Source organism: Misgurnus anguillicaudatus, chromosome 20, assembly GCF_027580225.2.
Source record: "Misgurnus anguillicaudatus chromosome 20, ASM2758022v2, whole genome shotgun sequence".
NCBI lineage: Eukaryota > Metazoa > Chordata > Actinopteri > Cypriniformes > Cobitidae > Misgurnus > Misgurnus anguillicaudatus.
In genome coordinates this window covers 38,910,146-38,934,819 of record NC_073356.2, presented here as the reverse complement: position 1 = coordinate 38,934,819, position 24,674 = coordinate 38,910,146, and the positions used below count along the sequence as shown (strand labels likewise).

Here is a 24,674-nt window from a genome sequence, read left to right as displayed (position 1 = left end):
GAATCTGGACCTTCTTTTAATAGACCCGCCCCACACATACACAACCCGGCAAGGATGTCAGTAAGTAGACACACCCCTTACTGCTGATTGGCTACAAGTGTGTTTTGGTAGGTGACCTGATTCCCTTTTCCAAAGTGTTTCTTTTTTCAAAAATCATGCACCCCACCTTTAAAATGACAAAAAACTTAGGTTTCTGTTTCTTTTACCAATAACAGCCACTAGGTGTCATTCCTTTGCTGCATACTCTATTAACATTTATTTAATTAATCCATTACTGTCGCTGAATTTTTATTATTACTGAAATATAAACACTACATTTTTAGAGCTTTCCAATGATATACAGTTTGTCAAGTCAACATTTTTGAATATGTATAATAGGATATAGTGTTATAAATACATAATAATTAATATGCATTGGGAGGGATCAAGTAACAAAAACTCTCACTACATTATTGTTTTTCCACAGAATGAGATGATATATGAAAACTAGACTTTTACAGCTTTCCACTGATATATAGTTTGTCATGATTAGATAAAAATTCACATGTGTAGGAGTCCTGCTGGCGGGATAGTGACATTTAGCAGGATTATCAATATTTTGAGGCACATGCTTTCTATAAATGAATCACTTACTCTCCCTACATCATTTATTTGATAAAACCCTGTTGAATAAAGTTATTTTAGAGGCGTAGACCTGTCCAACAATATATAGTGTATCATGACTCCATTAAAATTGACATCAAAATGATTGAAGTAAACTCAGGTGCCCCGTATACATGAAGGTGGCATTTAAATGGTTAAACTTTAATTTAATGTTGTATAGTGCATTTATATGAAAAGGGACGTAACAGTTAAGGGGTTAAATCTTGATGTTAAGTTATTTGTTAACGGCCCTGTTAACGTCGAGGTTGTAAAGCGTGAGAACTCTGATCTGTTGTGGACTTTATGAGAATTGTGTTACAGTTTACACACACACACACACACCTGAGACTGAGTGTCTGTCTGTTCTTCTGAACATCAGCATGGATTTAAAGAAGAGAAAGAAAGTTGTGCTGGTGAGTTCAGACTTTTCTTCATCCAAAGATCACAAATCAAAACAATGAAAAAGACTCGGTTAGATTCATCTGATCATATTAAAGAGTCTTTATCTTTGAGTGTTATTTACTGGATTGTTAAAGTTTTGTTTGGTATCAGATCAATCCATATGTCTTTATAATAATGCACAGATATTTAATTACTTTAACAGAATTGTAATAATAAAATTATTATTATTTATTATTATTATTTTAATAATAGATTATTTAAACTCAACATTCTGGTCTGCAGATACACACACACACACACAGACACACACTGCTTGAATTAAACTATGTCAAGTGTTTGATGTGTGTGTGTGTGTGTGTGTGTGTGTGTGTGTGCGTGTGTGTGTGTGTTTGTAGATTTCAGTGGTGTTGTCCGTCTCTGTGGTCACAATCATATTAGGTTTGGGTTTGGGTCTCGGCCTACAGCTACAGAACTGCAAGAATAAAGATGATACACACATCACATACACACAAACATCTCCATCTACACAAACACTGACCTAATGTGTGACTCTGTATGTGTGTCAGATGTGTTGATGTCATGTAGAAACCGCTGCTATGAACCATTGAATGAGAAGTCAGTGTGTCGATGTGATGCTCAGTGTGTGACCAGTAACAACTGTTGCTATGACTACCAGGAGATTTGTCTCCAGCCCAGTAAGTGACGTCTTCACCGCAGTACACGCACAGGTCATATGAATCCAATACTTCATCTCTGTTGATCTTTCACTGTTTTTAATCAACATTAATATCAAAGATCAGCTGTGATGATGCACTAACATCAGACCTTAAACAACTCTAATCTATTACCATGTTGAATTAAATACAAACTAAAAACAAACAAATATACAGCTGGTAAGTTCTTGGACAAAAAGTGATCTTGATATGATTAAGATGTGATGATGTGATATCTTCTCTTATAGGTCAGAGCTGGGAATGTTCATCTATTCGATGTGGAGAAAGTCGTCTGTCTGACAGTAAATGTCACTGTTCTCATGACTGCATCACTGCTGGAGACTGCTGCTTTAACTATAACATCATCTGTAAAGGAGACATCATCTCTCTGTTTCTCATCATGTGTGTTGATAGTGCTTCTCTGTATGTGGGTGATTCTCACGAAAACTTGGTTTAAAAAAGGTCTCATGAAAATGTAAAAATTGCTTAAATTTACTTTTTTTCCCACCAGACATTGAAAAACAAAGTCTGGAGTAAATGGGAACATTAATTTAAAAACTTTTACTTATCATTTAACACTTTTTGTAACATAATTTAAAAAATTAGTCCTAAAAAATCTCATTACCGCAACAGTCAGAAAACATCAACACTGACATATTTTCAAAATGACATGACAAACCTGAAAGAACATAATTTGGAGATTCTGCACATGCATTTAAAATCAAAGTATTATGCTTCTATTAATTAAATTAAGTAAGGAATAATTGACGACGGGCCATTGAATTATAAGAAAATAATGCACACCAAGGTGGTAATGCGGCACGACGCGAATGCAGGTGTGCATTATTTTCAAATAATTCAAAGGACCGGAGTCAATTATTCCGCTTATACCACGGTTACCACAAACATTGCTCTGGTGCCTATTTTCAAGACATTTGAAAAGATAGGTGAGCGGTTTACAGAAAAATAATTAACACCCATAGAACATTTCTCAGCCAATCAGAATGCAGCATTCAACAGACCCGTGGTATAACATTTAATAAGCATCTGTTGCGGTAATGATAATCAAAATGTCGTGTAAGCATTCTGACAAGACAATATTTCAAATTAACTGTAAAAAAATGATCTTACCTGGTAGCCATCTTGAAGTAACTGGTCCATGTGCTTGGTCACTCAAAATCAAACTTTATTAAAATTCTGTATGTGTGCTTAAACTGTTCTCAAAAAGTGTTGCGGAGGATGAGAACATCAGGCATGGACACATCATTTTCCTCATTTTTCTTCATTATTATTATACATGAATATTCAGTAAATATTTTTTCTGTCATCTAAAGTAGTCTAGCAAAACATCCATTTATTTTTTTTCTTAATATTTTTGTGTTAATTTGATTAAATTACAACATAACGCATGTTCAAACACAGCCGGACACATTGCGGTAATGAGAATTTCAGCAGAAAATGAGATAAAATTTACAATTATAAATTCTGATGTTGAAATCACACATAGTGCAAAGTAGAACACAGTATTGGGTTAATTCTGATGCTTTTTAATGTTCCTATATTACAAATTTTAAAGCTAAAATCATTAAGGCCGTGGTGTTTCAATGGTTTCGTGAGAATCACCCACGTATGGCTGTAGATTTAACATGCTGTGATTGGTCAGTTACGGAAAAAACGGAAATATTATCAGATCATAAAACTTGCCTGTATGATTGTGAAATATCTGATGTTTGATCTTTACTGCAGGAGACACAGAATGGGTTCAAGATGAATGTGTTAATATGATCTCACCTCAATGTCCTGCCAGGTAACACACACACACACACATATTAAAGTGTTAGTTTACCCCAAAATGACAATGTAATCATAAGTCACTTACGCATGTGTCGTTCTTTTGATTGTCTTCAGAACTTATTTTGAGATATTTTGATGAAACCAGTAGGCTTGTGTCTGTCACATAGACTGCAGTTTAATTTACACAATCAAGCTCAGAAAAGCATGAAAGACATCGTCAGAAAAGTCCTTGTGCCATCAGTCAATCCATTATAATATGATGAAGTGCTGAGAACACTTTTGTGTACAAAGAAAACAAAACGAATAATTTAATTCAACTATTTGTTTTCCTCCGTCATCGTTCAGTGCGCGTTCATGAGCGGAGTACAGCGCGTGCCGCTGATGTCACCTGATGATGTAGTTGCCTTTTTTATTTGCATAAATGCACAATTACTTGTGCCAGTGTATTCTGTGTCTGTATGCCGTTTATTCCTCATTTCTGTAAAAGTTTAGCCCAGACTTGTCTCCTCCTTGTCATTTCATTGCACAACAACTATTCAGTATTTAGGTTACACCTGATGATAACGGTGTTTTTGATGACACATGAACGCTATCAAGACTGCGGCGCAATCCCAGAGTTTCCAAACTAAAACATCATCTGAAGTCTTTAGAAAAGTACATATTCATAGTGTGAGACAGTCAAAAACTTGAAGAAATCATTGTGATGATTCAACACAGCTACAAACACATCATCTGTTCTTCTTCCTGAATGATGGTTTAAAGGATCACTACAGGGATTTTATTCAATATTACACACACCCAAATCACCACAACTCAACTCATATATCTGTCTGTCTGTCTGTCTGTCTGGGGTTTACAATGAATTGTGTATAATGACATGATTAGGACGTGTCCCTGTGTAAACTCAACATCTTAATAATCATACTGTGGTAGTTTATCATGGATTAAAGGGGTCATTCTATGAAAATGGTGGCTTTTTGAACAGACAACTTTTTATAGACCAGTTCAAATGATGTAAACAACACTGGTCCAGAAACACTTCCTGTTACAGTTTGTGACAGTTATTTTTTTATTTCACATATATTATTATCTTTAAGATGTTTGTTTAACTTCATTTAATTCAGATTTATATGTTCTGTTGGTTTATTTTATCCCAACGTTTATCTAGTGTTAAAAAACGGAAACAGGAAGTGCTTTTGGACCAGTGTTGTTTACATCTTTTGAACTGGTCTATACCAAAACTTATAGTCAGATAATAGTTAACCTCTTAACATTATAAATCAACTTAAATTACAGCTTCATGTATTTTTATATTTTTACTACATTACATAAAAAAAAGCTTGTGCTGCTTTTTTTGTCACTGATGTTAATATATTTTAGATGATAATTCAGGCTTCCCAAAATGTATTTTGACTATTTTATTTGCATACATAATGAAAGACAGAAAAAGTGAATGTAATATTAAGAAATTGTCTTGATTAGTAATAATTTACTTTAAACAGGCATGCGTAAAGTTCTATAGTGTGACCTTTTTCTATTTCACATTCAAAATAATTGAGGTTGAGTGATCAAAATTGAACGATGATATCCTAAAAATGCTTACTAATGAAAGCAGCAACAGTAACACCAGTGACGATAACACCAGTGACAAATCTACAGACACAATGACATATCTAAGATTGCGGCACAGTAGCTCAAACCACACTTCTTAAATTGTAAATAAATCACTTAATCATCTAATTAATCAAATGTCCTTTCCCCTTACTATAAACTCTAGTAACACCAGTGACACATCTTAAGTCCTCGCATGAAATTATCAAATTATTTATCAAATTGCTAAAAGATGAGGAGAGAATGCACACTCACTATGTGCTTTTCAAAACAGCAATGCCTACAATGAACCTTTGACCCGAGGAAGAAGTTGGCGAGAAAGTTGATTTTTTTTCAAAGTGGTGATTTTTATAAATTGTAATACCAGTGACATGAAATTGAGGGACAGGTATTCCCTGTAAATTATTTATAATATTTAGTTGATATTTTAGTTTTTCAAGTAAATAACTGAACTACTTCCCTTTGTATTATGACATTTAAAGGGGGAGAATAATATTTTTTTTAACTCAAAATATGTCACTAAACCACAACTCCTGATCCGAGGGACAAGACAATTTCATGGTACTGACCGTGTTCTACAATATACATAAAAAATGGTTTGCAATATAACTGTCTTACATTAATAATAAAACATTTCAATTAAAACAAACAACATATTTTGTGTCATTATCTGACACGTTTAAGTGTTTTTCGTGGTGGTTGAGGCCGGGACAGGAAAGCCACCATTTTCATAGAATGACCCAAAGACTGCTAACAGGTTTCTGTGATGGTTGGGTTAAGGACTGGGGTAGGTTAGGGGAATATACAGTTTGTAAAAAATAAATTGCGTCTATAACATTTTCCTCATAAAATATGCCAACATATGTATGTGTGTGTGTGTGTGTGTGTGTGTGTGTGTGTGTGTGTGTGTGTGTGTGTGTGTGTGTCTGTATGTATGTATGTATGTGTGTGTTTAGTTTTCAGCGTCAGCCGTTGTTGCTGGTGTCTCTGGATGGGTTAAGAGCTGAATATCTACAGACGTGGTCTTCATTGGTGCCAGTACTAGACAAGATAAGTGAGTATGAACACAAACACACACACACACACACACAATTCATGAAGAAAAAAAACTGTACTGTACTATAGATTGTACATCTGTGTTTTAGGAAAGTGCGGGACATCCTCACCGTTCATGCAGGCTGTTTTTCCCAGTAAAACTTTCCCCAATCATTACTCAATAGTCACAGTGAGTTGTTTTAACCTCATCAAACACAAAAGACTTTCCTCTGCATATGAACACTGTGTTTCTCTTTCATTACCAGTGATGGAAAACCTACAGATGGGTTCACCCCACATCATCACATAACTCATTACATCATTACATTCACAGAAGAGCAGTGGAAAATAATAACTACACAATTTTATGTGTGTGTGTGTGTGTGTGTGTGTGTGTGTGTGTGTGTGTGTGTGTGTGTGTGTGTGTGTGTGTGTGTGTGTGTGTGTGTGTGTGTGTGTGTGTGTGTGTGTTTTTTGTGTATAGGGCCTGTATGCAGAGTCACATGGTCTGGTGGATAATAACATGTATGATCCTGTGTTTAATGCATCATTCAGTCTGTCCAACAGTGAGAAAGACAATCCAAGATGGTACCAAGGACAACCGGTACACACACACACACACACACACACACACACAAACACACAAACACACAAACACGCACACGCACACGCACACACACACACAAAAAAACACACAAACACAAACACACACACACACAAACACACACACAAACACACACACAAACATAACATACACGCACACACACAAACACACACACACACAAACACAGACCCTACTGAGAAATCCAGCTAAGACCAGCATAAGCTTGTCTCCCAGCTTGGTTTTAGCTGGTTTTGCTTGTGTAGCAAGCTGGACTAGCTGTGTTTTGGTCACTTTATAAGCTGATCTAGCTGGACTTAGCTGGTCAGGCTGGAAGACCAGTTGACCCACCAGCTTGACCAGCTTTGCCAGGCTGTGAGGACCAGCTTAAACCAGCTACTGGCTTATGCTGGTCTTAGCTGGATTTTTCAGTAGAGATGTTTTGCTGATTAGATCTGCTCTGATCCTGTGACCTCTGACCTCAGATATGGCACACAGTGAAGCATCAGGGATTAAAAGCAGGAACGTTCTTCTGGCCCGGATCTGATGTAGCCATAAACGGGAGTTATCCTGATATCTACATGAAATATGATGGGTGTGTATACAGCACACAAACACACACAGACAGTGTTGTGAAAAAGTATTTGTCCCTTCCTGATTCTTTTCACATATTTATCACAATTAAATGATTCAGATTTGTAGTATAATATAAAATACACAGTTCAATGAATGAAAGGATAAAAGCAATCCAAACGTGTGTGGAAAATAATTGAGGTCTGGAAACGGCAGCAAAGCCATTTTTAAGGTTTTCCAAGTCAACCCAGTAAGAGTCATTTATACACAAACAGAGAAAACTTGGAGCAGTACTGAACTTTCCAGGAGTGACTGGAATACCAAAATTATAAAGTGACTCATTCAGGAGATCATAAAGTAACCCAGAACAACATGTAATTATCTCATTTATGGTCAGTGTTCATGATGAGAAAATAACTCTAGTTTTTAGACAACAAACATCAAATTTAAGTGAATTTGTGCCTAAAATAAGCCAAAATAATTGACATTTTTCCACATCAAAACATTTCTCCATTACTGAGGAGTTCAAAACTATTCAATTATAGCGGTTTACTTCTAAGTCTTCAATGCACATAGCCCATAAATACAGAGGATTTATCCAGCCAACAGGGTACAAAATAACCTATTACTCAATGTTTTTGAGGTTTTACAATGTAAAAACCACGCAAATGTCATAGGTAGACCTCAGACAACAATATAATACAATAAAAATGACAGATTACCGCACCTTTAAATAAATAAAATCATGACTCAAAAACTGCATTTTTTTATTTTCTTATTTTCTATTGAAATGAGTTTCAAGATCTGAATCATTTAAGTGTAACAAATATGACAAAAAAAAAAAACAAATAAAATGAAACCTTAGGAAGGCAGCAAAGCGTTAAATGGACTTGAACTTCAACCTGTGTAAATCATAATAACACAATCTCATCTCATCATTACTCTGTGTGTGTGTGTGTGTGTGTGTGTGTGTGTGTGTGTGTGTGTGTGTGTGTGTGTGTGTGTGTGTGTGTGTGTGTGTGTGTGTGTGTGTGTGTGTGTGTGTAGTAATGTGCCGTTTGAAGAACGAGTCCTAACAGTTCTAAAGTGGCTGCAGTTACCGGAGGAGAAACGGTAAATGAGATGATCTGTGTCTGTATTTCACTGCTTTATAAAAGACATCAAACACAAACTCTTCTCAATGTTCTTGGAGAAATCATGTCCTGTTTATTTACCAACAAAAGAATGAAAAACACAATCCTGTTTGTATTTAACTGAGCACATTATCATTGTCTTGTGTTGTGTAGTCCAGACTTCTTAACTCTCTATCTGGAGGAACCGGACTCATCTGGACATGAATTTGGACCGGTCAGTGGAGGGTTGAGAACACAATCTATACTTTACTCTTTACACAAAAACAAACTGTAGCAAAATAATCCATTCAATCTATCAATTTCCCCAAATGCATTTTAATTTACATATCACACAATGGATGTAGCAAAATTCAGGGTGGATTTAAAAATGCATTGCAGCAAAGGTGTGACCAACATGTTGATGTTAAAGGATTCGTCCATTTTCTTAAAAGAAAAATCCAGATAATTTACTCGCCACCATGTCATCCAAAATGTTGATGTCTTTCTTTGTTCAGTCCAGAAGAAATTATGTTTTTTGAGGAAAACATTTCAGGATTTTTCTCATTTAAATGGACTTTAATAGAGCCCAACATTTAACACTTAAAGCAACACTATGTAGTTTCCATGTAAACAGCTCCCCCATGTGGTTGAAAAGCGCAACAGTGCCTGGTATCAGACCCTCTTCTGCAGGCAGGGGGAGGGGCAGGGCTGTGTGCTCTACCCTCCACTGCCACTTTCAGAGTGTGCTTGTAGCAGCTAGGAGGCTGCTCAGGTTGCAGCAAAAGTACAATTTGTCCAGTTAAAAGTTGTTCTATCACTGAAATAATTTTAGAGACATTATTTAAAGGTAAAAAAACTACATAGTGTTGCTTTAACTCAACACTTAACAGTATTTTTCAACAGAGTTTCAAACGACTATAAACGATCCCAAACGATGTATAAGGGTCTTATGTAGCGAAACGATTGTCAATTTTGACCAGAAAAATAAAAAATATGCTCTTTTAAACCACAACTTTTCATCTAGGTCCGGTCCAGGGCGACCTAACGTAAGTGCGTAGTGACGTAGGGAGGTCACGTGTTACATATATAAAACTCACATTTGCGGACCATTTTAAACAATAAACTGACACAAAGACATTAATTAGTATCAGTTGACATACAACAACGTAGGAACGGTCCTCTTTCAACACACTTGTAAACACTGGGGCGGAGTTTCGCGTTCGTCTTCTGTGACCTCTTGATGTCATGACGTATTGCATCGGGTCACGCTAGCGCATCACGACCGGATCTTGTCGGAAGTTGTGGTTTAAAAGAGCATATTTTTCATTTTCCCTGTCAAAAATGACAATCGTTTCGCTAGATAAGACCCTTATGCCTCGTTTGGGATCGTTTGAAACTCTGTTGAAAAAAACTGTTAAGTGTTAAGTATTAAATGTTGGGCTCTATTAAAGTCCATTAAAATGAGAAAAATCCTGCAATGTTTTCCTTAAAAAACATAATTTCTTCTCGACTGAACAAAGAAAAACATCAACATTTTGGATGACATGGTGGCGAGTAAATTATCTGGATTTTTTTTAAGAAAATTGACTAATCCTTTAAGGTGTTAGAAACATAAGAGTGACAGTGCTAAATGATGTCATTATATTCACTGACACATGAAGTGAAACATAAACAGAGAAACACTTATAACGTTTATAAAGATTATTATGTGTCATAGGTGACAGTAAATGAATATGATGTGTCCTACCAGTAAATGTAAACATTTAAAAAAAATCCACCAATATATTTTAAAGCATTTATTTTTACATCGTATTGAAAGAAAAACGTTGTATGTTACAAAACAGTAAACAACAGGTTTGAAAAGATAAAATTTAATATATTTTTAACTACAAAAATATACTTATGCTTATATATTTTACTGCATATACAAACTTTATATTTTGGCCAGGAAAAAATGTGAAGGTTATAATTTTTATATTTAAAACATATTTTTGTTTTGTATTTTTTTTTTGCCATATTTGTTGAAATGATTCTTTTGCAACAGTTTTTGATTGACCATGTATAACCCGTCTTATCAATTCAAGTAATACACTTCCATTTTAATTGTTTATTTTATATAGCATTAAAAATGTAAATTACACTGTAGGAAATGACAAAATGTATAATTATTGAATTTTCCAACAATTATTGGTTCATATAAATAGAGAAATGCATTGCCATATTGTACACTGTATTATATTTTGGCACCACAGAGATGATGTATTTTTGTTGGCTAATCAGAGGTTAGCGGGACATCGGTTCCCTCACCATAAAGCCTTTTCATTATTCCTACAGATATTTGGATTTTGTCCAACAGGATAATCTTCAGAAATGAACACAACTTTTATGATTTTGGAAGTCTAAATGTGTGTACTAGAAATAAAAATGTAATCTTACATGCGAACTACACCACGGTCTCTCAACATCATCACCACCAGGCTTTTGACAGCTCGATGTTTAAAATCCCCAACAAGTTAAAAAGTCAGGATTGTGTGTATGGTGTTGTAGAATAAAATGTGAAAATATATTGGAGCGAACTCAACATCTTACTTAAGTCATTTAGGGGAAACGAAACCCATTTAAAGCAATAAAATATGGATGGCCAAAGGTCTGTTAAAAGCGCTATATAAATGCAGTCCATTTACCATTTAAAGCAATATTGACTTTAGGACGATGGTGTTAACCAAAAGTGCTAAAATGCTAACTTCTGGGTTTTGCCTACAAAAATATCTCATCCCTGTGGCGGCTGTGATTGGTTGCTGGTAATTGATAATACGATTGATATATTTGAAAATTAAACGATTCATATTGACTTAATTTGTGTGTTTGTAGTTGATCGCAGCTCTACAGGCTGTGGACAGAGTGATCGGTCAACTGATGAATGGACTTAAACAACTCAATCTTCATCAGTGTGTCAACATCATCATCATCGCAGATCACGGTAACACATAATGAGAGTGTGAGATTGTCTTTGTGTGTGTTGTGCAGATATGAGAGAGTGAAAGATTGTGTTTTTGTGTGTTGTTTTTTGTGTAGGTATGGAGGAAACCAGCTGTGATCGTAAGGAAGTTCTGCAGGATTTTGTAGGTGATATAAATCATCTGTATGTTAATGAGGGACCATTCGGACGAATCAGAGCAAATAATAAAACACACACGTGTAAGTATAAAACACACATCTACACACAGCTGTTACAGAAAGGTGCTAGTGATAAAAGTGTGTAAAAATGTCATTGTGTGTCATTGTGTGTGTGTTACAGTGGACGCTGCTGGACTTGTTGCTAATATGACAGTAAGTGTTTGACAAACAACTGAATCTACAATCACTGCACACTATACTGTAGACTAAACTGAGAAACAGTGACATTGTCCAGCAACTTTGGCTAAAAAAAAGTCTAATAGGTGTCTAACCATAGCCCAAGAATAGATGATGTGCTTATGCTTAAAACATGTAAAAGAAATGAAAGCAAACACCTTAAACACATGTTGACTTTGCTTACATCAGAGGTCTCAAACTCAAATTGGCCAGCAGAGGCATTTTAACATTCAAAAGACCATCATATTTCTCTAAATGTACCATTTAAATTGTATTATTTATTTATATGCAGTGGTTTTAATCTTTTTAATAAGCATTATTTTATAAAAGTAAGTCAATCTTTTCTTAACCGTATCTTATATAACTAACGCTTATATAAACCTTGCACTAAACCAACAAATTACATTTCTAAACACATTTATGAACTATTATACTATTATTATATCTCCAAATTATTTTGGCATTTAACCAAATTCAAGGTTAGAACGGGTAGAAGTGAGTTACTCAAAGCCGGTTTGTATTAGCCGTCTTTTCACTGTGTCATGGTTTTTGCTTGCTGGGTGTGGTCACACGACCTCATTATGTTGTCTAGAAATCATGTTAAATAATATTTCCTGATATTTCACTACTTAAGTAGTTAGTTACATTCTCTAGAGTTTTCTCATATCAGTGTTTTTCTTGGGAAAACTTTTACGTCACTACATTCTATAGCATAAAATTATACTGTTTATTTATTTATATTTCATATTAAAAAAAGATTTAATACCTAATTACATTCAATTGTATGTTTTTGTAGTTTTATTCGAGTAAAAAGTACCTTTATTTTAGTAAATGTAAAAAAGTAGTAGATGTTTAATGTACTTAAATATTAAATGTACAACTCAAACTTGTACTTATGAAATGTAGTGGAGTAAAATTTTTGTTAATATGCTTTGGAATGTATGTTTACAAAAAAACCTGATAAAATGGGAATACTTATAAACATAGGTGTCATTTACACTGGGGACGTGTCCCCACCACTTTTTGAAATGGCTGATTTTGTCCCCAACACTTTTTGAAAGCATTTGGTTAGAATGTTCTGAAAAATCAAACAACACCTGTGCGACACTGAAAACATGACTTTTTTACTTAGTATTTTTGTCTTGTTTTCAGTAGAAATATCAAAAAATTCTTAAATTAAGATGCTTTTTCTTGATGAGCAAAATGACCTAAATAAGTCTAGTTTTAGACAAAAGGTATACAATTTAAGTTGGCAGAATTTATTTTGATTGTTTTAAGCACAAATTCACTTAAATTGTATATTTTTTGTATACTTATTTTCTTAGGTCATTTTGCTCATCAAGAAAAAGCATCTTAATTTAAGAATTTTTAAATATTTTTACTGAAAACAAGATAAAAATACAAGGAACATTTTTTCTTGAAAATATTTTTTTTTGCAGTGTATGATTGGTTTTGTGGTATGATATGTTGAGTTGTGTTCTTATAGTGTGTTTTCTTTTACATATGTAATGAATTTCATTGTAATCATTGACTAAACGCGCTGCTGTTTTCTACGGTATTGTGCTTTGGCACTGTTCGGTTGAGCTGGTGTTGTAGGTACTGTTACATGTGTGCAGTCGACATTGTTGAGGGTTTTTGTGTTGTTGACGGCCTACACTATGACCATTTTTGATGCACCGTTATTCAATATTTTTTCCTTCCTGCTGTAATGTTTTTCATCTGATCTTTTGTCCCCACCACTTTTCAACACAAACTGACGCCTCTGCTTATAAATAACTTTTAAGTAGAAAGTAAAATACTGTCCACTTCTGGAAATAATGGATTGAAATGTTAAACATCTGTGCTTTAAACTATGTCAAATATTGGAAGCGTCATGCTGGCTAAAGTAAGGTCTACACTTTTAAAAATCTTAAATGTTTTCTCCAAGAAAATTTCAAGAAAAAAATCATCAACCCCATTGGCAGATTTTCTTTGCAGGTTTTATGACCAAAAAAATGTGATATTTTTTAGGTCATTTTGCTCATTAAGAAAATGCGTCTTGATTTAAGATTTTTTAGATCTGAAAACAAGACAAAAATACTAAGTAAGACAGTCGTGTGTAAAAGTGTAATGTTGTGTAACAGTGTAAACGCACAGAGCAGAAGATAAAGCCGTATCTGAAATATCACCTGCCCAAGAGATTACACTACGCCAACAACAGACGAATCGAAGACGTTGCCGTTATCGTGGAGCCACGCTGGCTGTTTGAGAGACGTCCAGGATCTCTGACTTTCTGCTCAGGGGGAACACATGGATATGACAATGATGTCTACAGCATGCAGGTTTGTCTTCAGTGTTTGTGTGATTGATTTCCTCTGTGTATGTCCATTTCATTTATTTATTTAAAGACAGTGCACATTAATAAAAATTTCTGTAAATGTGCCAGTGTTAGCCAACAGGCTAATTTTCAACTATAGTCTGTTTGGCAAGATGTTATATTATGCACAATATGGTAGCTTTATTAAACATAAAATCATAAAACCTAATAAATATAACCACACAGACATACAACTGTTGGGAAATTAACTAAATTACCATCTATCATACATAAAATACCATAATTCATCTGTCTAATCTCTCTCTCTCTTTATCTCAGGCTGTGTTTCTCAGTTTAGGACCAAAGTTCCTCTTTCAGACAGAAGTGGATCCGTTCTCTAACATTGAACTGTATAACCTCATGTGTGGTAAGAAGATACAAACCCAACACAACTACACACAGCTGAACATCATTCATCTCATTACAAATCTTCCTGGCAGATGTGCTGGATATCACTCCATCCCATAATAACGGTACTCATGGTAGTCTGAACCACCTGCTGCGTGCACCACCGCACTCCCCCCATCACCCCGAGGAACAGAGCGGACCGGGCCGATGTCCTCTGAACAGCCTGGAGCCCACACATCCACTGGGATGCAGCTGTCCTGCACTGGTACAAACACACAATCTACTCTAACACAATCATAACACAAACAATACAACTCATTATCGTGTGTTTGTGTGTTTCAGAATGGAAGTAACCCCAATTCACAACTCAATCTCACAGACGCACAAGGTAAACACACATCACAAACACTGATCTGTATTCAGACATTGCGTGCGTGGGTTTAGATGAACAACAGATGATTTACGCTGATCATTGTGAAACTCTTTAAAGCTTTTTGGGTTCTGATGTGTGCAGATCTTGCACAGCTGTGTTGACAGAAGTGCTGTCTGTGCCATTCAAAAACATTTAGTCATATTAAAATACCAGATACTGAACATGACTGCAGAGATAACAGTGTGTGTATGTGTGTGTGATAACACATTTATGTCCTTTAACAGGAAAAACTACACAATCTCTTTAACCTTAAGTGGTAAAGTTCAACAGAAAGTTTAGAGATTTGTTGCATGTTTTAGTTAAAGAATGACTCTGTGTCCCAATTTAAAGGCTGTATTCTCTAATGGGGCGTAGACACCAGATTCAACCATCTGAACGAGTAGATTACATATAAAGTCAATGCAAAGACACAAATAGATGCAAACTTGTATGTGGCGAAGTTAAATCCTGTGAGTAATCTAGAGTGATGAAAGCGATGCTTTGTGTTTGGTTTGTAAGCAGCATTACAACGATTGCGTCACAGCAGCACGACTGAAGGTCAGTAAGGTCGTCCTCATTTGAAGGATGCTTAAAATTATGCGTCCATATTTCTTCACGCTGTTAAGGATAAAACGAATGGATCCTTCACAGCCGAGACTATCCCAAGATTCACTGCGCACCTGTAATGGCTGAATAATTTAAATGTAACATTTAAAAGCTTTATTAAATAAAAGTGTGTATTTAGCAGAAACAAAGTTTCTTGTCACTGTTTTAGTATTACAAGTTATGTTTTGTATTAATATTATTCTGATTATGTTGTGTAAGGTTGATTCATTTGATATACTGAGCCCTATTTTAACAATCTAAGCGCATTGTCTAAACGGCACAGTGCACAGTCTAAATAAGTGTCCGAATCCACTTTTGCTAATTTAATGGGAAAAATGGTTTGTGTGCCGAACGCGTGGTCTCAGCTCTCATCCCCTTTAAAAGCCTGTTGCACGTCGGAGCCGATGGTGTAGTGGACATTGCTCCGACATATGGTGCAGACGCACTTCCGGCGACCCAAGTTCGAATCCCGGCTCGAGGTCCTTTGCCGTTCCCATACCCCTCTCTTCACCCTGTACTTTCCTGTCGTCTCTCAATCACTTACTGTCTATCAATAAAGGCAAAAATGGGCCAAAAAAAATCCCTATTTAGATGACGGACTTTGTAAACTGAAAAACTAAGTGGAGGAAGAAGATCCCCAGTTTAAGATTAATGTTAAATAATTGTGTTGTTTTTCACTTGTATTGAAATTGTTATTTTTTATTAAAACCTTTAAGACCCGTTTTCTTTTAGTCATGGAATTAAAAAAGCAGGCTTTTAATTGCTTTAAATGGCTTTCCAATATCATCAAAAAATATTTTACAAGTATGTAAGAAAAGGTTTGTAGTCTAAAAATACTTTATTTGTAACAAACAGGAGATAAAGAATTTACAAACGGCTATCCGCACGTTTCAGCACTTGGACAGCGTCAGGTTTTTTTAAGCATTACTTAAAAATGTTTCTCATCTCATCATATCCACAGGAACAGAGTCATCATATACAATAAATCTGTGAGGGAGCATTTAAAAAAAAAACATTTATAAACAGATGCAGATTGTTTAAAGCAAATCATTTATTTACTCACGATGCTGCAGGTGAAGCAGCTCTTTGTGTCTTCTAAAATCTCATAATCACTCCTCATTTATGTCCAAGAGTCGAAGATAATCTTTTACATTCAATCCTTTAATCTTTTATATTTAAAAGCGTTTTTGTGCTACTGCGCATTCATGTATGTGTTAAGCAAACCCGCGTTGTCGTCCCGTTTATAGGCGCATATTACTACTGCGCTCTTTAAATAACAAAAAAACATATTGCGCTATTGACTTTAGACTTAAGAGCAGGTTTTTGTTGGTCAATGGTGTAGTAGTCTATTTTAGTTGCCTCAAAATAGCAACGCGCCAACAATGTGCAGGGTGGATAATTGCGCAGAGTGGAAACTAGCAAAAGACACTTGCGTCGCGCATTGCGCTGCATTGTGACGGGTGTAAGATAGAGCCCACTGTTGGTTAGTTTAATCTACATCAACTTGTCATATTTTCTAATTGACAACGGGCCATTGAATTATAAGAAAATCATGCACACCCAAAGTGCACTCTTAGAACGGATGTGTTAAAAACAACACATTAGTGTTAATCTCTGTGTTATTATTGAAACAACACATTTTGTGTTACTTTTAACACAACTTGTGTTATATTTTAAGACAAAATCAACACAAAATTACACATAGTTAAAAGCTTAACACACAAAGACACATCCTTTCTAAGAGTGTGGTAATGCGTCACAACGCGAAGCGGAGTTATTATTTTCAAATAATTTAAAGGACCGGAGTCAATTATTCCTCTTACATCACAGTTACCACAAACATTGATCTGGTGGTTATTTTAAGACATTTGACAAGTTAGATGTGTGGTTATCGAAAAATAATGCATACCTGTGGAACATTTCTCAACAAATCAGAATAAAGCATTCAACAGACCCGTGGTATAAAATAAATTAATATGTTTCTGGTTTCATATTTATTTTAATAAGTCAGAAATGTCTCTGCTGTCACCCGCTGACAGGCGCGTACAACAGGTGACGCAAATTATGTGTCCTCCAAAGGCTAAACCGTCTCATTTTAGTTCTATTCGTGGATTTCCGAGCCTGCCAACTTTAAAGAGCGAGTAGTAGTACTCATTTTCAAAGACCCAGACTTTGAATTGGGACACAGCCAGAGTCACTAATTATCACCTTACCATGACAACAATGTTCAAGATATGAAAAATGTACTATCATACAATTTAGTATCTTCAATGTGTTGGCTTCAAGTGTGTGTGCGTCTGTGTGTGTGTGTGTGTGTGTGTGTGTGTGTGTGTGCAGTGGCAGACAGTGAAAGGCGACACATGTTATTTGGGCGGCTGCGGGTTCTACAGAAGGATGTTAAATACTGTATTCTGAATCAGCATGGATTCATCTCAGCCTATAATACACACACACACACACCAATGTGGAGTACATTTACTGTGAATAAACCGGTAAGAACACACACACACACACAAACATACACACTCTCACATTCATGCATTTTTCACATTTACACATCGTATAGAGACATGATTGGCCAATACTCAATCCTCCAAAACAGTATCACACAACACCATGAACACTGGACAAACTGTGTGTTAAACTGTGTGATTATATAAGTACACAATACCAACATCACTGTGATGAGACCACATGACTGAACATACTGTGTGTGTGTGTGTGTGTGTGTGTGTGTGTGTGTGTGTGTGTGTGTGTGTGTGTGTGTGTGTGTGTGTGTGTGTGTGTGTGTGTGTGTGTGTGTGTGTGTGTGTGTGTAGGTTGAGGGGAGTTCTTCATCTCCGATGATCTCAGATTGTCTCAGAGCAGATGTCAGGATTCCAGCCGATCAGAGCGCTACATGTGAGCAGTACAATAATGCTGGCAACATCACGCACGCTTTCCTGTACCCACCCAGTGAGTGATACCAAATATATTTAAGATGAATAAAATGCATTACTGGTATTGATATGAATGGGGAGATCGCATGGGTCAGAATGGCCGCTAGTCCTCCTGCGTTCCAGTAAAAAGAACCAATCACTGTAAATCCTCTGAGAGAGAGAGAGACTGCATGCACAGATTGACAGGTCTTGAGTGACATCACTTCCTTTAAAGCAGTGATTCTCAAACTTTTTCAGTGTGCGGTCCCCCCTTGAATACAGTGCATACTTTCATAAAGAAAATTTATGACATAACGCAATGTAAAACTTAAAATTTAAATTAAACAAAACATTATAAATGGTTAAATGTAATGCTGTTGGTTAGTAGCCTTATTTTTATTTAGATTTAATGACATAAACTGTATGATCAATTCATTTTTATCGTTTATAAAAATCTTGTTTGAGAACCACTGCTTAAAGATCACATTTTTTAATGCCATTTTCCAAAGTTTAGTTGGTGTGTAAGGTTAGAGCATAAATGAAATTATAAAGGTCAAAGTTCAATGCCAGGCAAACGGCCGGTTTGGACTCGGCACTCTACTTACTGTTTTGACTAAACTCTGCCCAGGAATATACTAGTAATCAGCTACACAATCACAACACAATAAACCAGCTAACACAACCACAACACACTAAATCAGCTAACCACAACACACTAAACCAGTTAACACAATCACAACACAATAAACCAGCTAACACAACACACTAAACCAGTTAACACAATCACAACACAATAAACCAGTTAACACAATCACAACACAATAAACCACAATCAGAACTCATTAAGTATTTCTGAAGGAGGGACTTCATAGAAGAAGGAATACATCAGCATGTTTTTAGGACAGAGCTTTACAGATACGTCAACTGTATGAAAAAGAATGTGTTTTTTTACAAGTGAAATATGAACACATATTATATTGCACACACACTGTAAACAAAATCAAAGCTTCTAAGATGAGTTTAGTGATGCACACGAGAGCGTTTTCCATCCGACAGCCATGAAGATAGGACAGGGTCCCATACTAGTGGGAATTTTATTGGGGAAAACTGAATGCAGTATAACTCATCAATATTTGTGCTGCTGTGAAACTGAATTATAAACACAATATCATACAGATAAAAACTGACATGTGCATGAATGTTGTGTGTTTACAGATCTGAACAGTTCATCTGAAGAACAGTTTGATTCTCTGACCCTCAGTAATGTTGTGCCCATGTACCCACAGTTCAAGAGTCAGTGTAACACACACACACACACACACACACACACACACACACACACACACACACACACACACACACATATCTGTTAGATTTCTGCCTGACTTGTGTTGAGATGTTTATTGTGTTGTGTTTTGTGTATTTGCAGAAGTGTGGCAGTATTTTCAGGAGGTTTTATTGCTGAAATACGCACGTCAGTATAACAGTATTAATGTAGTAACCGGACCTGCTTATGATTATGACTATGACGGACGCTTTGATACTCCAGAACAAATACAACAGTAAGTATCTGCACACATCTATTTCTACACAGTAAAGGATCTTTAAACTTCATATCATTCATTTTCATTTTGTCCTGTTCCTATTTGGAATGAATATGATGCAAATGATTGAATTTGAAACTAAATCTTTTTCCTTGCCACATATTAATCTGTCCCATAATAAGAACTGCTTTGGTTGTCAGACACTGAATAAGATATATAGCATCCGTGGAAGAATATTCATCCTGATTGATTCTATGCAGGAATTTAAAACTCAAAAAGGGAATAACGTTCCATTTATGAATATTACATTTTATCTTTGAATTTAATGGACCGTAGTTGATGTCGTACAGTCTTCTAGGAGTTCCTAGGTAAAAAGACATCCAAATATTTCATATTTGCCATTGTACATGATCTTAATCGAGGCTGGTGGATCATAGTTACATTTTAATATTTGAGTTTTGTTGATATTAATTTTATAACCTGAAATAAAACCAAATTTCTCTAGTAATTTCAATAGTTCTGGGAGTGTCTGAGTAGGTTGTGTTAAATAAATCAATAAATCCTCAGCAAAGTTTTTCTTCCCAGATTTCATTGTTACCCCTTTATATCCGATCTCTGTCTAATCCGTTGACTCAGTGTTTTCCTGGTTGTATCTTTTGTCTGTCTTTATCTGACAAAGCCAGTCTATTCTTTTAGATAATATGGAGGTGAATAGTTTATAATCATTATTTAAAAGACTTACAGGACGGTAATTCCCACAGTCCAATTTGTCTTTCCCGTCTTTAGGTATAATCGAGAACATGGGGGGGGGGTATTTTTATTTTCCAAAACCCAATTAAATGTTTTATATTGTTGATATTGAATTGCTTTGTACCATTCTTCGTACCGTCAGTCCCTGGAGAAATTCATTATCCTGATTTCTGACTGAATTTCTTTTTTGTTATTTTAGTTATTCATTTTCCATTTTGTTCATCTGTGATCTGTGGGAGGTTAATCTGGGCCATAATGTCATTGCTGGGAGTATAATATTTTATAGTATTTTAGGAGGCACTGCTGAATTTTTTTCAGAATGTTTAAGTTCAGTCTCCAGAGAGTGGATTTCTTCTTATTATTCACGTGGACTGACATATAGATGGTACTATTGTCTGATATACTGCTGCATGCTATCTTTTATTTCACAATTATCCGCCCTACAAAGATCTCCTTTAAGCATAAATAATTCATCTATGCGTGAGTAGACATTATGAGCGGGTGAGTAATGTGAGTAATCTCGACTCACCAGCTTTATCTCTCACCACAAGTCCACAATAATCCACTTCACACAACCAATTATTTAATCTTCTACTAATGTTTTTGATGCCAGGTTTCCCGTTTGTTGAGTCAATTTTTGGATTTAATCGGATATTAAAATATCCACCACAAATTGAAATCCCTTGACTTTTTGTTGTAATTAGATCAGTTATATGTTTATAAAAGGAGCAGTCACTGCCGGGAGGGATATACACGTTAAGGAGGCTTATCACATTTAATTCTATTTTGCTCGTAACCATAACAAATCTGCCTTCGCTTTGTTCTGATATTTGTTTGTGGTCGCCACTCCTCCTTCCCGATCCATGGGAAGAAAAGTGTTTTATTTATTTTTCATTAAGATGTGATTCCTGCAAGAAATCTATCTGAATTCTATCTTTCTTTATTTTTGAGAAGATTTTCCCCCTTCATTTATGAGTACTCCATGTATATTAAATGATGTTATCTTTAAAGACCTGTTTTGCATCTATGTGATTCCCCCCTTCATCCCGCTCAGAAACCTGATACGCTTCCTCTTCCTGCAAGAACCGGCAGGGAATGAACGTCTAACATAATAATAAACATAGAACTGAACATGACGCAACAGTCGCATAGTAAAGTAATATAAGTAGTTAAAAAAAATGAATTCAAAGGTGAAAAGTTAGTCTCAAACGAACCAGTCAATCCTGTCATGGAATTCCACCTTTAATTACAATTCAGTTCAAGAGATTTTACAATTAAATAATCAGCTCCAAGTCAGCCATTTCTCCACGTTGTTTGCTAGCTTAAACCTGTTAGCTGCTAATGTTGCTGCGCCCCGTCTTTCTTACCCCCGGTCTTCGGACGATTTTTATTGCTCTAAGTGGTGTTATGGCTCTTGTCCCCTTCTCTATGCTTTTCATGAAATTATTTATTTGACTTGTATGGGGGATTTTCTCTCATTCCTCTGGTTCTACCGGAAGCTCTCTCACTATGTGCCCATCCTCACGGTGTTTAGACCGGAAGTCCTCAAGGTCTAAAGTTTCAAATGAGTTTATTAATCTCTGGCTAAATTTCCTCACCAGCACATCCCTGAAGACTCATTACATTTGTTTATTTATTTTTTTGACATTTAAAGATGTTTTACTATATTAAAGCTGCACAAAGTTTTTTATGTTCTTAAAATATCCAAATCAAATGATTATATATATTAGTACTTTTACACTTTTAAAAGTACACTTCTACACGTGAATATCCTGATGTAGTGCCTTATAGAGTTCTCAATGTGCCTGAAAATTACAACCTGACCTGACCCGGACCGTGGCTTTTAAAGCCTGGACCCGATGTAACCCAAAACATCAACATCAGCAACCTGAACCCGACCCGCGACCGCCCCCCCCCCCCCTTTTTATTCTCATATTTTTGTATTATCATAACCAACAGACAGGAATTCAAATCAACCCTTTTAACAATACAAAACAAACTGTAAAAAATCTAAATGTTCTTTCAACAAAAATAATTAAGTAACTTGAACAAAGATTTTTTGTTGAAGGGCGTCAATTCATTATTTCGTCTTCAGTGAATGAAATAAATATTATTTTGTTGACTGGATTAATGTTTTTTAGAGTTTTTGTCTTATTCGTTTACCCAACTTGCTAGTAATCTGAACTAGCAATTAAAAAAAACAATGGTCTGAATAGTTCCCAGCATGCATTGTGACATGTTTACTTCTTTGGTTAATAGATGACTGTTTTAATGTTTGCTGGCTTTATTTATATTGTTATGTTGTTAATGTTAGTTATATGTTGTATTTAGAGTTATTTTGAAAGAATGATGTTTGGTCTTTGTTACCATGATTGTTCAGTGTAGAGGACAGCACAGTGGGTTGGTTCAACTTGTTGGTTTAAGTAGACTTTACTCAGTAAATTGAGTTAGTTGAACTACATCATCCAAGAGTTGAGTAAACTCAAAAAAGCTGTGCAGCAAGTTGCCTTAAAAAATGTAAGTTAAGTCAACTTTTTTTAGTGAATAATCTTTAAATATATAAATAAGCTATATAAATTTGCCTTAAATAAAAATCACACATTACTAAATAAAAAGAGCTCAAACATGTACCCAGCCAGCGGCTGCCCCTCCTGTACTAGTGACCGTGAATTGACCTGCGGCAAGTTTACATTTCTCCAACTCCATCTTCTTTTCCAGGCAACTTGTATTTAGTCTGATGGTTGAGTTTATATACTGTAACAGTGACTGTGTGTTTAGATTTGTCTCAGGTACGAGCGTGCCCATCCCCACACATTATTTTGCGGTTCTCACGAGTTGTGCAGATGTCAGACAGACAGTTAGCGAGTGTAATGAAGAACTACAGACGGTTTCTTTCCTGATACCTCACAGACATGATCATTCAGAGAGCTGCTCTGTGAGTAAAACACAAACACACAACAACAACAACAACACAATAAAACTTCATTATATACACGCACTTGTGATTTATTGATGATAGTGAACATTTGATTGTGTGCAGAATGATCAACCTGAGTCACAGTGGGTGGAGCCTCTCCTCTGGATGCACCAATCACGTGTGAGAGATGTTGAATGGATCACTGGATTGGACTTTTTCCAAGACAGCATCCGACCAATCCCTGAGCTCCTTCGTCTTAAGACCCGCCCCACTGCTGCTATTCATCCCAAACCCTAAAGAAGCAGCACTTTCTTTCTTCTGCTCACTCATACAGACACTGACCCGTGTGTGAGATGAGTTTGTTATTATTTGGATTGATGAATAGAGGACATTAAAACTAATGAACTGCTCTCATAAAAATAATCTGTAAACATCCGTTTCAGTTTTACTATAACTCTGTCAAATTGTGATTGTTTATCTCGGCTAGAACTGACTTCACAAAAACAAACTTTCTCTTTCATTGATGAATTAGGCCATGAAAACATCCCGTCTATTCAGACAGCAACTCTTCCTATTGCTCACTAACAAAACACATTATACACACACACACACACACACACACACACACACGCACACGCACCGCACACGCACACACACGCACACAAACACGCACACACACAACTAGCCATACAAAGATCAGGTGTTTGATCCCAGAAACACATATACATGTATAGACGGTTTCATCGGATGCAGGTGTGCTGATGCGATACATGTCTGGATCCAAACTTTACTTCCAGTTTCGTTTTTTTAATGGTCTGACTAGTTGCTAAACTGATCTCTTGAACAAATGCCCATCGAAAATAACACATGTTTTGGTTTCCTAGGTAATCTGTGTTGTTTATTTTGTTTGTTATATAAATAAACTACGCTTAAAGAACTTTGTTGTTATTTATTCTTAGCAGAGTTTACTGGAAGTTATGTGATGA

The 24,674-nt window shown here is 35.8% G+C and overlaps 1 protein-coding gene across 1 annotated transcript; it reads left to right on the top strand.

Annotated features, from left to right (window-relative positions):
- Positions 1-897: 897 nt before the first annotated feature.
- LOC129455917 (venom phosphodiesterase CdcPDE) lies at positions 898-24,344 on the top strand. Its single transcript, XM_073858696.1, has 24 exons — positions 898-1,055; positions 1,440-1,533; positions 1,614-1,739; positions 2,006-2,137; positions 3,510-3,564; positions 6,119-6,216; positions 6,308-6,387; positions 6,682-6,801; positions 7,284-7,393; positions 8,419-8,484; positions 8,658-8,734; positions 11,359-11,463; positions 11,559-11,681; positions 11,782-11,813; positions 13,961-14,158; positions 14,473-14,560; positions 14,634-14,806; positions 14,884-14,929; positions 17,897-18,051; positions 18,379-18,514; positions 19,693-19,770; positions 19,907-20,039; positions 23,550-23,706; positions 23,812-24,344. The coding sequence occupies exons 1-24, from the start codon at positions 1,023-1,025 to the stop codon at positions 23,983-23,985; spliced, it is 2,589 nt and encodes an 862-aa protein (XP_073714797.1). The 5' UTR covers positions 898-1,022; the 3' UTR covers positions 23,986-24,344.
- Positions 24,345-24,674: the final 330 nt, after the last annotated feature.

Excerpts from the sequence above, each read along its gene's own strand:
- LOC129455917 (XM_073858696.1), top strand. The coding sequence starts at position 1,023 with ATGGATTTAAAGAAGAGAAAGAAAGTTGTGCTG. Across the intron at positions 11,682-11,781 it reads AAATAATAAAACACACACGT|TGGACGCTGCTGGACTTGTT; the intron begins GTAAGTATAAAA and ends TGTGTGTTACAG. Across the intron at positions 20,040-23,549 it reads ACTCCAGAACAAATACAACA|ATTTGTCTCAGGTACGAGCG; the intron begins GTAAGTATCTGC and ends CTGTGTGTTTAG.